The 13,733-nt window shown below is 42.9% G+C and overlaps 1 protein-coding gene across 3 annotated transcripts in view; it reads left to right on the top strand.

Annotated features, from left to right (window-relative positions):
- Positions 1–11,954: 11,954 nt before the first annotated feature.
- The window catches only part of TASP1 (taspase 1), a 60,836-nt gene continuing 59,057 nt past the window's right edge, over positions 11,955–13,733 (top strand). Inside the window, exons 1-2 of one of the 3 annotated variants that reach the window (XR_014493322.1) lie at positions 11,955–12,303; positions 13,405–13,618. Coding sequence is in view for 2 of the 3 variants with exons in the window: in XM_083369834.1 (XP_083225960.1) it covers positions 13,477–13,618 (142 nt within the window). In the remaining variant the exon portion in view is untranslated. The remainder of the gene's footprint in view (positions 12,304–13,404; positions 13,619–13,733) is intronic. The other 2 variants (XM_083369834.1, XM_083369835.1) reach the window with 2 other exon arrangements.

Here is a 13,733-nt window from a genome sequence, read left to right on the forward strand (position 1 = left end):
GATTTTTATTGTTTTGAATGCATATATACCAGGAGTGTCAAACTCAATTTCATTGAGGGCCGCATCAGCATTGCGGTTGCCCTCAGGGGGCCGGGTGGGCATGGCTACAGTGTGTATGGCCTGCTGGGTGGGCGTGGCCAGCTCTACATCATTCGCATCAAGGGTGCCTATGGGGGCCTGGGCAGGAGTGGGACAGATCTGAGGGTCTCTGACAGAAGGAGGGTCTCTGGGCCAGGGCCAAGGCAGTGGGGGCCATTCCCTCACTGTTTCCAGGATGGCTTCGCAGGCCACATGAAACCACTTCGCAGGCCGGATCCAGCCCCCGGGCCTTGTGTTTGACATGTCTGATATATACAGTGGTGGGATTCAAATATGTGAACAATTGGTTCTCTGTGTGGATGCCGCTTCCGGAAGTCCATTCTGGGCCTAGGCAACAAAAAATTAGCTACCGCTTCTGCTGAATTGGTGTGAACCAGCTGAATCCCACACCACTGGTATATATCTATATCTATCTATGTAGATCTTTGGTCACTTGGGTTTTTTCCCACGTAGAATTGGAGGTATCAGGGCAACGTTTCGACGAAATCTCATCCGTCATCCTCAGGCTGGTGACTTCAGCTTCGTTCTTCTGGGAGAAGTGTGTGGTAGTGGCTGTTTTTTCTTCTTTTTTAAACTGCCAGAGGGGGTGTGTTCTGTGGGTGGAGGTGTGCTCTGATTGGGTGGAGGGTTAGCTGTGTTCTGATTGGGTGGGAGTGTTTTGAATGGGGGCTATGTTCTGATTGGGTGGGGATGTGTTTTGAGTGGATGGGCTGGTCTCAGCTGCCAGCCTTAGACCTGAACTGGTGAGTTGTGCTGCTTTTGTTCGGCTCCGTGTTTGTTATATCTATACACACACACACACACACACATATCTCCATGTAGCCTCAGAAGAGAGAGCAACAAGACAAATGGCTATAATACAATTTGGCTTGAAATATATGCTTGAATCACACCTTTGACAGCACACAGCTGACTGCTTGGAAATTTCATTCTAAAAGCATTGGCTTATGGAAACTCCTAGGGAAGATTTAATCATTTGGATCTGACGTATGAGCATGCTGGAGGAACTACAGGTATTTGGACTTGTCCAACCTGGGACTTACTTGGAACATTTTCATGGCAAAGTTTCTACCTTTCTTCATTTGAGGAAATGCATAAAACACCCATGGTTTACAATCTGCCAGCCATAAAAGTAGCTTGCTTCCCCAAGAGCATTTAAAGTTGTTGTTTGGAGTCCTGCTCTCTCACACTATTGGTTTCCTCCCTGTCCTTCTCTATTAAAGACATAATCAACCAGTCTAAAATCAGCAGTGGAGAACAATGATAACAATGCAAGTTGTCAAAAATCTACAAAACTTAATATGTTGACTTAAAGTAATCATTGCCAGTGTGAAGGTCAGCCCTGCTAGGGCCAGAAATCTCCGTCGTGAAAACCTATTCCAAATTTTAGGTGCTACTAGACAACTGGGGGAGGGGAGGGGGGAGAGTGAGTGAGAGAGAACTGGAAGCTGAAGTCATATATTCAGAAAATGCTCAGTTTAAGGGGGGGGCACACCTAGAGTTAAGGGCAACTGGAGGCCAATCTTTGTTCCTACAATCTTATTTTTAATCTAGTCTTCAGTTGAAGAGTTGTTAGGGAGATGATGACATTTTGAATTTATAGGTACTTTTGCAAAATGGCTGTCACTGGCTATTAACAAATAGATGCTGAAGATATATAGCCAATTACATTAAATATCCAAATGGCATGTTTGGATCGCTGACAAGTCACTGATTTTAAAAAAAATGTTTCAGCTGTACCTTCTATCACCCAGCTTTTGCATAATGCTTCTTCTCCCTATTTCCATGTGCCTTTGTCTCTCCTTTTGGGGTTGTTGAGTATACTCCCAAACAAAGCACTAAGTTGCAACCAGGAATCATTTTCAAGGAACATTTGGAGCCAATCTGAGGCCTAAAGGCAGTCTTGGAAAGAAATACTATATAATGCTCCAAATAATATCACAACTTTCTGGTTCTTTCGTTAAAATGTATGTTTTAATATAGAAAAAAAACCTGGCAGTGCCAAGAGATATCTCCAAGAGTCAGTCACACGCGAGCCAATGGATATCCCACGAATCTAATGTTTCATAAAGTGGATTTATGTTGTTCTCTCATTGGTTGAGTGTTTATTTAAAAATGCTGTAAGGGCTTAGATGCATCAAGTACCGTACTTTATTTAATTAGACTAGTTTATAAATGATCTGTGTTTTTGAATCTCTGCTTCCTAGTCCACCTTTGAAAAATGGTTTGGGTGAAGCTTGACAAAAAATTTCTTTCTGTAATCCTGGCTATCATTATCACTAGATTTATTATAGAGCTGATACCCCCCTCCCGACCTTCTAGGGCAGGGGTGTCAAACTCAATTTCATTGAGGGCCGCATCAGCATTACGGTTGCCCTCAAGGGGCCGGGTAGGTATGGCCAGGGTGGGCGTGGCCTACTGGGTGGGCGTGGCTAGAGTGCGTATGGACTACTGGGTGGGCGTGGCCAGCTCTACATAGTTCACATCAAGGGTGCCTATGGGGGCCTGGGCAGGAGTGGGACAGATCTGAGGGTCTCTGGCAGAAGGAGGGTCTCTGGGCCAGGGCCAAGGCAGTGGGGACCGTTCCCTCACTGTTTCCAGGATGGCTTCGCAGACCACATGAAAACACTTTGCGGGCCGGATCCGGCCCCCAGGCCTTGTGTTTGACATGTCTGTTCTAGGGCTTTTGTACACCTGCAGGTATCGTACAAGTAATATTTTTTGGATGTGTTCTTCTGAAGAACTAGAAGACACCTAAAGAATTTCTGGTCTGACATGCCTTATTCGGGATCATAATGGGCCGATGCGGTGAGATATGGATGAACAATAAATGATAAGTCAAGCCTAGGCATTTTATCTGGCCCTTCGGCTGTCCATATCCGGCCTGCAGCATTGGCAGCAGAGTGGTGGCCCTCCACAACAATCCCAGGTTCTCATGTGACCTCATGAGAAAATTAATCGCCCAACCCAGTTGTAAGTTATTCATAATGTCCTGAATGGAATTTGCACACTCCTTCCCCTTGAGGCACTAGAATAGTATCTTGAGGGTATGCAAAGAAAGTGTTTCTACTTATTAAATATGGAAAGAAAATAATCAAATCCCAGCCCACAGTTTGCTTCAATTGCTTTTTTGTTTTCCTTGCCCAGAGTATAGGTATAGTTGAAATCAAGCAGGATGCAGGAGATCAATGACAGATGTCCCGATTTTCCTTTTTTCCACTGTATTTAGTTAACCTGTCCCTCTCCTGCTAGAAATCAATATATGATAATGGCTTTGGGATTTCTGTGATAGGTTTTAATCATTGGTTATTGTTTCATTTTGCTAAAAGGAAAACCCTTTGTGAAAGATTCTGGGACTAAGTTCTTCTTCTTACTTTAAAAATGATAACATGTATTAAATAATAGAACTGGAACAGAAACGCCTTGCAAAACTAAGCAATCCCTCGGGCCCTTGTTTACTTGGATGTTTAGTCTGGCACATATTTGTTCATTCCAACAGAAATTTGGCTTGGGGGAAAAAAAGGTAGCAGGTTGAATGGTGTCTATGAGGGACGTTGGAATGAATCGTGAAAAAATTATTACCTTTCTCTCGCACTTTCAGAAGTCAGGCTGAATGTCTCACCTTGTCTTTACAAAATATTGCAGGATTACAGATTTTTTTTTCTTCACTACTGCCTGGAAATGCTTTTTACGTTCTTTTTTTTAAAAAAGAGAATTCACTTAGCTTATTATCTTGCTCACATGGATAGCTATAAATTGATTAGTAGTATTGTGCTAGATCACCTTGTTGATACAATCACTTCCAAGAACATCATCACTGCAACAGATAATACATAAAATCCTTGGGGATTTTGTCTCCAGGAAGCACTGAGTCTGGAACAGCTCAGAGGTTCATGACTATCGTGCTAACCATAGATTTGTCCCAAATTACTGAGGCCATGATTGAAACTGGAGGTCACACTCTAGACCTTGTCTCAGGGCAGTTGCAATATGTTCTGAAGGTGGAGGACATCTACTTGAGTCCTTGGAAATGACTCCTGGCTAAATAAACAATGCTTTATAGGTCTTGTCCCAGTGTCTGGGGACTATAAAAGTCAGGAAGTAGTAAGACTGAATGGCTATTAATATATTGCTTGTCCAATGCCGGGAATCTTCCACTTTTAGTCCTGAGCTGGGTGGCATTGCCTCACTCAGGATTGGAGTGTAATCCAGGCATCTTTCTGGACTCTCACTAGTCATTCATACTTCGGTTAGCTCACAGTTGGACTACTGCATTTTATTCTGCATAGGGTGCCCTTAAAGACTATTTGGAAGTGTCAGCTGATCCAGCACAAGCTGTGATGGACAAGCCTCACTTTATCCATGGTTAACAACCCTTCTATGTGGATTGCACTAATTGCCAGTTAGCTTCTGGGCACAATCTATAAAGGCTTATATGGCATAGGATCCACTTATCTAAAGTACCATTTGCCTCTCATAACGTCTGCCTATCCTGTGTGTTCTGATAGGATTGGTTTGCTTAGGTCCCCTTAATCAAACGTCACCTAATGGAACCTAGAAGGCAAATCATCTATGTTGGGGCACTTGCCCCTTGGAACAATATTTTCTAGAAATCCACGTTGTTCCCATCTTGCCCATCTTTAGGTATTCTTTAAAAACCTGGCTTTTCAGAAAAAACAAAATAACAGTTGGAAGGGACCTTGGCGGCCTTCTAGTCCAACCCCCTTCTCAAGCAGGAAACCTGGCTTATACCATTTCAGACAAATAATTGTCCAATCTCTTCTTAAAAAGCTCCAGTGTTGGACATGCCTTGGGTTAGATAGGTGGATGGGCAGATGCATTGTGAGGAATATGGACAGAGGATTTGTGCTTCCTGAGTGTTCGCTATTTGTGTTACTATGGAAGTTTTTTCTCCCGTATTGTTTGATTTTGCAAGGTTGCCCAAAGTCATCTTGAAGGGGACAACAAGCACATTCAAACAATCAAACAATAACAATACAGTGCATCTCACAATAATTGGAAAACTATGGCCAGCTACCCTATGTGCCTACTCACTCAGCAATTCATCTATTTCATTGGACTGGCAGCTTCAGATCCCCAATCATCACTGAGACATTCATTAATTCAAGGTTTTGTCACCTTTATACTGGCTTTGGACTGACTAATAATTTCAACTGTTTCCTTCCAATAAAGTATGATTCTCCCTCTAAAGGAGGGTTCAGAGAATGCCAAGTCTTGTTTGTCCCCAAGGAAAGCAGAATAATGATGAGGTGAAATAGCTTTATGCTATTTTCAGTTTGTATTTCATGCTTGGAAGCTGTCCTGTTTTTCAAACCTCACAGAATCTTGTTTACTTCAAAGTCTCATTAGCCTTGCTTTAGCTGAATTGGGCTATCAAGCTAACCAACATTTGGCAAATGCAGGTAATATTTTGTTTAGCAGGAATGCTGTGCTTCTGTTTCCCCGTTGCTGCAGCCATAAAGAAGTGAATTGTTTTCTAAACTGAGGAAATAAGAGAAAAAGACTAGCTAGATAACTAATCAATGTTAAAAACTCAGTGAAAAGTAACGGAAAATGTGCATGCTTATGCATTTAAAATGTGATTTAGTATCCAGTCGTTTCCTTTCAAAGTTGGCAGCCATAATAGTGATTACTAAATATGTAAATCAGATGCTTACAGATGTTAGGTTACGGTTGGAACCACAAGAAGTTTTGATTTATTTAGTAATAATATAAAGAAAAAGATCAGACAAGCAGAGATAAATAGGCCCACATGCTTTTTATTATTTCTGCCCTCCAGAATTAAATGTATCGTTTCCAATCAACTGGGACAGTTGGCTTTTATTCCCTTTCCCACAGCCTCCAAAAACAACATGACTAAGCCACACTGACACATAGTTCAAATAAATAATGGTACTAAAGAATGAAATATAAAATATAAAGTGCCAAAAATGTTACAGGCCTTGCAACCTGCCTTTTCTGCTTGAAGTTTTACAGTATTGGAGATGACTAAGATGGTGTTGCATGTTGATGTTAAATGTTCACACTTCATTTTTAAATAATTAAACACGGAATACTAGCTGTATAAATGACTGCAATAACAGCAACCAGCTGTAGCCACAGAAATGATATTGAAAGAACTTGAAATTTTTCAAAATTGCAGGTAGAGTATACTTAGTTTATACTTGGGTTTCTACTAACTCCTGAGTATTGCCGTCCCCTGGAAGAGGGAGGCAAAATGAAGTTTGCATAATAATCCGTTGCAGTCAATATTCTCTCCTGCACAAGAGCATTTACAAATGTAGGAATCTGGTTCACCTGAAAGTGATCCCTACGGACTATTGTTGTTGTTGTTGTTAGTTGCGAAGTCGTGTCCAACCCATTGCAACCCCATGGACAACGTTCCTCCAGGCCTTCCTGTCCTCTACCATCTTCTGGAGTCCATTTAGGCTCACGCCTACTGCTTCAGTGACTCCATCCAGCCACCTCATTCTCTGTCGTCCCCTTCTTCTCTTGCCCTCAACCTTTCCCAGCATTAGGCTCTTCTCCAGTGAGTCTTCTCCAGCTGTGCAAACGGGATGGCGGCGGTTTGGAGAGTGCGGGCGCACCTCTCCCAAGCCGCCGCCGTCCGGAGACCTGCTGACGGGCGGGGGCGGCTTGGGAGAGGTGCGCGTGCACTTGCCAAACCGCCGCCATCCCGTTTGCACAGCTGCCGCATTCATCCATGTTTGACGAACGCGGCAGGTCTACGGACGGCGGCGGCTTGGGAGAGGTGCACGCGCACTCTCCAAACCGCCGCCATCCCATTTGCACAGCTGCCGCGTTCGTCCATGTTTGATGAACGCAGCAGGTCTCCGAACAGGACAGTGCGCACCTCTCCAAAGGGGAGACCCGTTGCCGCGCAGGTGCCTCCCATTTTGCGCATGCGCGTGAGTGGACACACGTGTGTGCACTTTTTGCAGCTCCCACTTTTTTGTTTGTGTGATGGAACCGGTTCTGAGTGGCTCTTTTCCTTTTTCCGGTTGCTGACCCCTGGTTTAGCCACTGGAAACTGATGTTTGAAGGGTAGGCCAGCCCCACATCTTGAGGCAGGCTATAAAGAAAGATAGAAAGAATACATATGAATGCTGTATGTCATAAATGTGAGGTAGGACACAAAAGTGAGGCATAAAGAAAAATGCGTGTATTAGTTAGAAGAAGAAGAAGGAAATGGAAAATGTCAAACCACACATTCACCCCTGGAACACCTTTAGCATAGCTGACACAGAATTTAGTTACAGCTAACCACATATGTCTTGCTTGTAGCCGACCACAGACATAGCACAGGAAACTTAGACGCTAGCAAGACACCTGTGACCATTGTTAGAAGCAAGGTTGCACAATATTTAGCTAGAAATTCACACTGCAAAGAGGGGCTAGGGATGAGCTAGAAGGGGGCTTAGAATTCATGTAACCAATCAGAATTCATAAGTTACATTTCCGTGTTCTGTGACTTTTGAAGACGATAAATGTACTTGCTTGTTTCCTGGAAAGTTGTTCAGACATTGCCTTTGCTTTCTAATCTGAACCTTTTGCACGCAAAATAAAACAAACTTCTTTTGATTCCGAGGTCTGAGTCTCTTAATTCTGCAACAATCTCACTGCATAGTATATGTGAAGGGGTAACCCCAGGGAGTGTAATTTTTTAAAAAAGCAAATTAAAAAAAACACACACCATCATTTGCATTTACAACTTCACAATCTGCTGTTAAACAGTTGGGATTTAACAGGTAGCAATGAAAAAAGTGACATGATCATTTTTCACACTTAGGACTGACTGTTGCAGCATCCCCATGGTCACATGATTAAAATTTGGATGCTTGGCAACTGGCATGGCTTTATGACGGTTGCAGTGTCACAGGGTCATACGATCACCTTTTGCGATCTTCCAACAAGCAAAGTCTGGGGAAGCCAGACTTACTTAAAACGGGTTACTGACTTAACAACTGCTTAACTGATTCACTTAAGAACTGTGTCAAAAAAAGTCGAAAATGGGGCCAAAAGAACTGTCTTGTTCAGCAATGGAAATGTTTAGCTTCGATTGTGGTAATAAGTCGAGGACCGCCTACAATTCAAAGGGCGCTAAAAAGAAAATGTGTGAAGTAAACCGAGCATGAGCGATTGGTTGTTGCGTATTTGTTTAGGGACACAGTTCCTACATAATTGGAAAATAAGGCTGGCAAGAACCACCTTGGAGGGTAGAGATAATGAGGAAACCAGACCCTAAAGCTAAACTAGAAGATCAAGAAAAGGAAGATCACAGGGATAGATTTTCCAAAAGATAGTCAATTATCAGAGAACGTATGCATGAATGGATTGACTGAGTCGGGAGAATAGAATCAATATTCCCGCAAAGCCAAATCAGGACAGCACGAAAGAGCCAGTGATCTACAGTCTATCTTTTTATTTTTCTTCCTGGTTTGTTATTTATTTATTTAATTTATGTGCTGCCCATCTCCACAATAGGACAACTCTGACCGGCTTCCTGGTTTCTTCCATTTCATACATTGCTTGCCTGGCCAGAGTGGTTATGCTAATTAACCAGACTGCCATTTTTTATTTTATTTTTTTAGTACAGCAAATCATTCTCGGTCTGAAAGCAACTTGATTTACGGGCTAGAGAGCAAGACCTACTTTCCAAACTTCCAGAAACTTTTTCATTTGCCAGAGTGAGTTGGACATTTAAGTTTTTTTAATGTTTAGCTACTATGAACGAGGAGTAGTAACAGAAGTTCTTGCTTCATTTTGTCTACTGTATTAGCAAGAAAAATATCCTGCAGGAGCATTGTTGTGAACAAAAATAGTAGCGTGAAAGCTAAGCATTACATGTTGAGCTGTTCGTGGTTAAAAGTTGAGGCGTACAGCTGCTTTTGCTAAGGTTAGTGTGCAAACATAGAGAATTCCAGCCTGAACCTTTATAATCTTTGGGGGTTTGGCTCTCATAAAGCTAAAACTGAGAAAACAGAATAAAGAAGGCCACATATTACTCAGAAACGTACTGCCATGCCACTAAAAAGAATAGTGAGCCGGTGTTAGAAAACCAAGATTAAGAAAGAATGCTATTTTGGCTGATCCAGAAAAATCTGGCTGTAGCATTTTGGTCTTGTTAAGAAGGTGATTAGCTGAAGAAAGCATTTTGTGCTGGCAGACTATCAGGAAAAGGGCCCTTTCATGTAGTAGAGCATGAACAACTAAAAACAGACGTGCCCTCCATGTTTTCCCAAGTCACTGGAAAGGTTCACTTTTGACTTTTGGCAACAAGTAGGAGCCTCTTTTCCCCCTCCCCTCACCCACCGTTGCTGCTTTTGTTTTCTTCTTGTCATTTTGCACTTCTGGCCAGGTCCATCCCAGGTGAGCTCTCCTTTGAAACTGTAATTATTTTACAAAAACAGGCAAAACTAAAAATATGTACTACATTACAAGTGTTCAAGGCTTATTGCTGGCCCAGTAGAAGGCAGCCACCCATACCATGCTTTTTCAAAAGGCAACTGGACTTTGTTTTTCCATGAAGATGTTTCGCTTCTCGGAAGCAAACTGAAGTGAACTGAAGAAGCTTCTTTGGGGGAGAAGTAAAACATCTTCAATGAAAAATGAAGTCCAGTTGTCTTTTGAAAAAGTACCTTTGGGACAACCCCATAACACGCATACTATATTGTATGGCAATTTTCTTTTATCTAATGTAACTTGCTATATACCTACCCCACCATGCCTAACCAGTTACAACTGCTGAAAGGACTGTGTTGTAGACTGGAGATAGACGATGTTGTATCGCTCCCCCTCTGTTGAGAGAGGGCTGTTCAATTTTGACATAGATGGCCTCTTTGACCCCTCTTTCAAACCAGCGGTCCTCTCTATACCACGTTGCTCAGTTTTGGTATATGCAGTACAATGCAGTACAACACAGAGAGCCATGTGCAGATCTGTACATTGGGGAAACAAAACAACCACTTCATAAATGCATGGCACAACATAGGAGGACAAACCCATCAGGACAAGATTCAGCAGTCCATCGGCTGTTAAAAAGACAAAGGCCATTTTTTTGAAGACCAGCAAAGTTCACATTTTGGACAGAGGACCGCTGGTTTGAAAGAGGGGTCAAAGAGGCCATCTATGTCAAAACTGAACAGCCCTCTCTCAACAGAGGGGGAGGGATACGACATCATCTATCTCCAGTCTACAACACAGTCCTTTCAGCAGTTCCAAGAAGGCTCCACACCCATTTGCACTGCTCAGGTGAACCTAATCACAGAGATAAACCTCTAGGTGGCCTCAATAACTCTTTAAAAGAATGCAGATGACTAGCTGTCTACTAGGAGTATAAATCCTTCCATACCCCACCATCCAGTCAGAGCTGAAGAAGCTTCTTGGATGAGAAGTGAAACGTCTTCAAAGAAAAGCAAGAAAGTCCAGTTGTCATGTGAAAAAGCACATTCACATGGCACTATGTAGGACAGGCTGAAGACTAGCAGAGTGCATTCATGAACACTAACTAGCAGTCAGAAGATACCATGAAAACACCTTAATTTCACATGAACAGATTTAGCCATAATTTCTACTGAGAACTGTATTCTAGACTAGCTAAATCCAAACACTCAGACAAATCAGCCATCAACAGGTACAGAAGCAATGTTTACATATCAAAAAATCAATAAAAAAGTTAAAAAGGAAAGAAAAAGATCAGATGCTTCCTCACCAGCAATCAACACTCAGATAAATTAGGGTTAGGCCCAGGATTAATACCAGGCAAACAGTCAAGCAGTAAATGATACCCCAATCAAGGAACTACCAAGGAGATAACATTTCACCCACAACTGAGTGCAAATCCTACTCCCTTCTAGCACTGAAAATGTTACCTGGTTTGGTGACAAAACATCTGCCTACAAAGAAAAAACTAAGCTCGGAGAGCACCAGGGACTCTACCATGTGGAAATAGAGTATCAGAGAATTAAAATGGACAATACTATTGCTGCAGGTTGAAATGCTGCGCTTAGTTTTAGACTGCAAGTAGGAGATAGCTGGATTCTCAACAAAGGTTTGTCAAAAGAAAACAAGGCTACTGTAGTATTTCAGTGACATTTCAATGCAACTTATTGCGAGGGAGGAAACTGCTTGTAAGTACATACATATAGCACATCATTACCTTGTTCTCTGGAGGATTCCTTTCAGATAAATTTGCATAGACATGTAGCATTACTCCATTTAAGTTTCTTCCTTTTGTGGCCAACTCTTTATGCAGTCCCAATAAAAAAACTTTTTCATTTAAGAAAGACTAATGTCTTGAAATGGATGTATGTGTTTGTGTGCGAAGTGTATTTGTGGATTGATCAATCTACGAACTTTTTTTTCCTTAAAAAAAAAATCAACCTTCTCCAAAAAAAAAAACAATCCTGCAGAGAACCTGGAAACACATTCTGGAGCTGAAAAGTTACTCTCCCCCTTCCTTTTCTTCTCCTTTGGAAAAGAGGTAGGGCTTGTTTTAAATTAATAAGAGTAAAAAGGGAAACTTTTTAAATCGCCCGCCTTTTCTTCTATCAAGAAAAAAAAGCGGCTCAGATCGTTTCGGTTTCCGCCACTCTCGCCCTTCGCACCTGATGGGAAACATTCAATTCGGAACCGGAAGTGATCGGGAAATAAGACTCGGCCGTTTTTCTTGATAGGAGTTTTGGAGCGTATGGGTGCGTGCGCGCGCGCGAGCGCCTTGCTTTCCCCCCCCACCCCGCCCCACCCGGATGTAACAAATATCGCTGAGAGGCTGATGATAAATGCGTGGGTGTGCGCGCCCGCCCGCCCGCCTCCAGGACGAGCCGAGCCTAGTAACGACACCCGGCCGGAGCTGAAGAACGAAGGAGCGACCCCCGCCGGCCAGGCAGCAGGGTATTTCCCCACTCTCCTCCTGGGGGTGCGGGCGATGACGTCACGCTCCGAGGCAAGGGGCGCGTCGATAGTGACGTGATCCGAGTGCGACTCCTGCCCCGTGCCCGGCTGGCGAGGGAGAGAGACGGGGCCGCAAGTCAGGCCGGAGGGATGCCTGAGATGGCAGCCGTGCGGGGTGGAGGCAAAGCACGAGGGTGATGGGAGGAAGCTAATGGTGTGTCTCGTCTCGGGGACTTACCTGCCTAGCCGAGGGTCCAGCCTGGCCGTGAGTGAAGCCTCACGGAAATGGAGGTAGAGCTGATGGCCAAAGCTTTCATCTAAAGCGGGAGATTAACTTGCATGCGTCCTTGTTGTTCGGCAAGGCAGCGCCTTAGATGACCAAACCCAAATGGCGGGGCTGGAGATTTTCCGGCTCTGGGCCACCATGTTTCTGGTTGCTATGACAATCTTGGGGAGCGAATCCTTTTGCTTCTTCCGTGTTCCTAAAAAAAAGCTTTTAGGAAGGAAGGGACGTAAAAAAGATCCACCATTTTCTGGTGTTTTCTTCTTAGAATGTGGCCTCAGCCGGTTTGATTCCGAGTAAGATGCTCGATGGGATCGAGGAGAGAAACAACAGGTTGTGTTTAAGGTCTCTTGGGCATGAACTTTCCCTGGCCATGTTCTGTGGCTTCGTAACCAGTTGTTGGGACACACTTAACACTGTCTCTCTCCACAGACGCTATACTCTGATGTAGGTGTCGTTCTTATCAAGGGCATAGGATTCAAATCCTAAGGTTAGGATTGATTTCAGTGCAAATATAAAATAGTAGCCTGTTTGAGTTTCCCTAGTAGTGCAATCTGGTAATTCTTGCACAAAACTATGTGGAGGTGAGAAGGTTCTCAGCTTCTAAATGATTGCTTATACTCAGGACTCAAGTAATATTAGTGTAGCAGTTTTGCGGCATTACTAAAATCTTGTGAAAGAATACAAGTTAAGAGAGAGTAGAGGAAAATGACACTCTGGGGGATAGCATTATTTTAGTTGTTAAAGGAATCATACTATTCTGCCTGGAACTGGTTTTTGCTAATCTCTGCCAGTGGGCAAGACTCCTAATAAATCTGTGGAGGCTTATACAAATGTAACATTATCACTAGTTCATTTTAAGGTTAAAAATAGGTATAAAGCTTAATAAGTAGCAAATTAATACATGCTCATATTGTATAATTTTGCTGAATATATGGACTTTTGTCAGGGTGTTACTGGTAGTCATGGATATGAAAAAACATTCTTGCACTTGGGTAATGGTTGGTTTCAACACAGCTGCTCTGAACAGACTGTGTTTCTTGAATGGAATCCTTCTTAGCCAAAAATAGATAAAATAATGAGATAGTTTTGCTTGATTTTATTTTCAGGAAGATTCTTTTCCCATGTTTTCTCTTGGATGGAAGCATGCTCTGTTCCACAAGAAACGATAGCCTTGAAGTATGATCATGGAAAAGGGAATAAGCTCAGTAGAAGTTCCTCCTGTGTCAGCTCATGCCACTGCAGTAAGGACGATGGTAAAAGAACATGAAGCCAAACCGGCTCAAAAAGTGAGACGAGTGGGATTTGTACTTGTACATGCAGGTACATGTCAGAATGTCACAACAGTAGATGTTAATGTTTTAGTACCATATATGGCACTTTGGGAGAGGTGGGAAACGTGAAGCACAGGTAAATTGGGAAAAGAATGGTGAATGTA

The sequence above is a fragment of the Vipera ursinii genome (genome assembly GCF_947247035.1).
Source record: "Vipera ursinii genome assembly, chromosome: 1".
NCBI lineage: Eukaryota > Metazoa > Chordata > Lepidosauria > Squamata > Viperidae > Vipera > Vipera ursinii.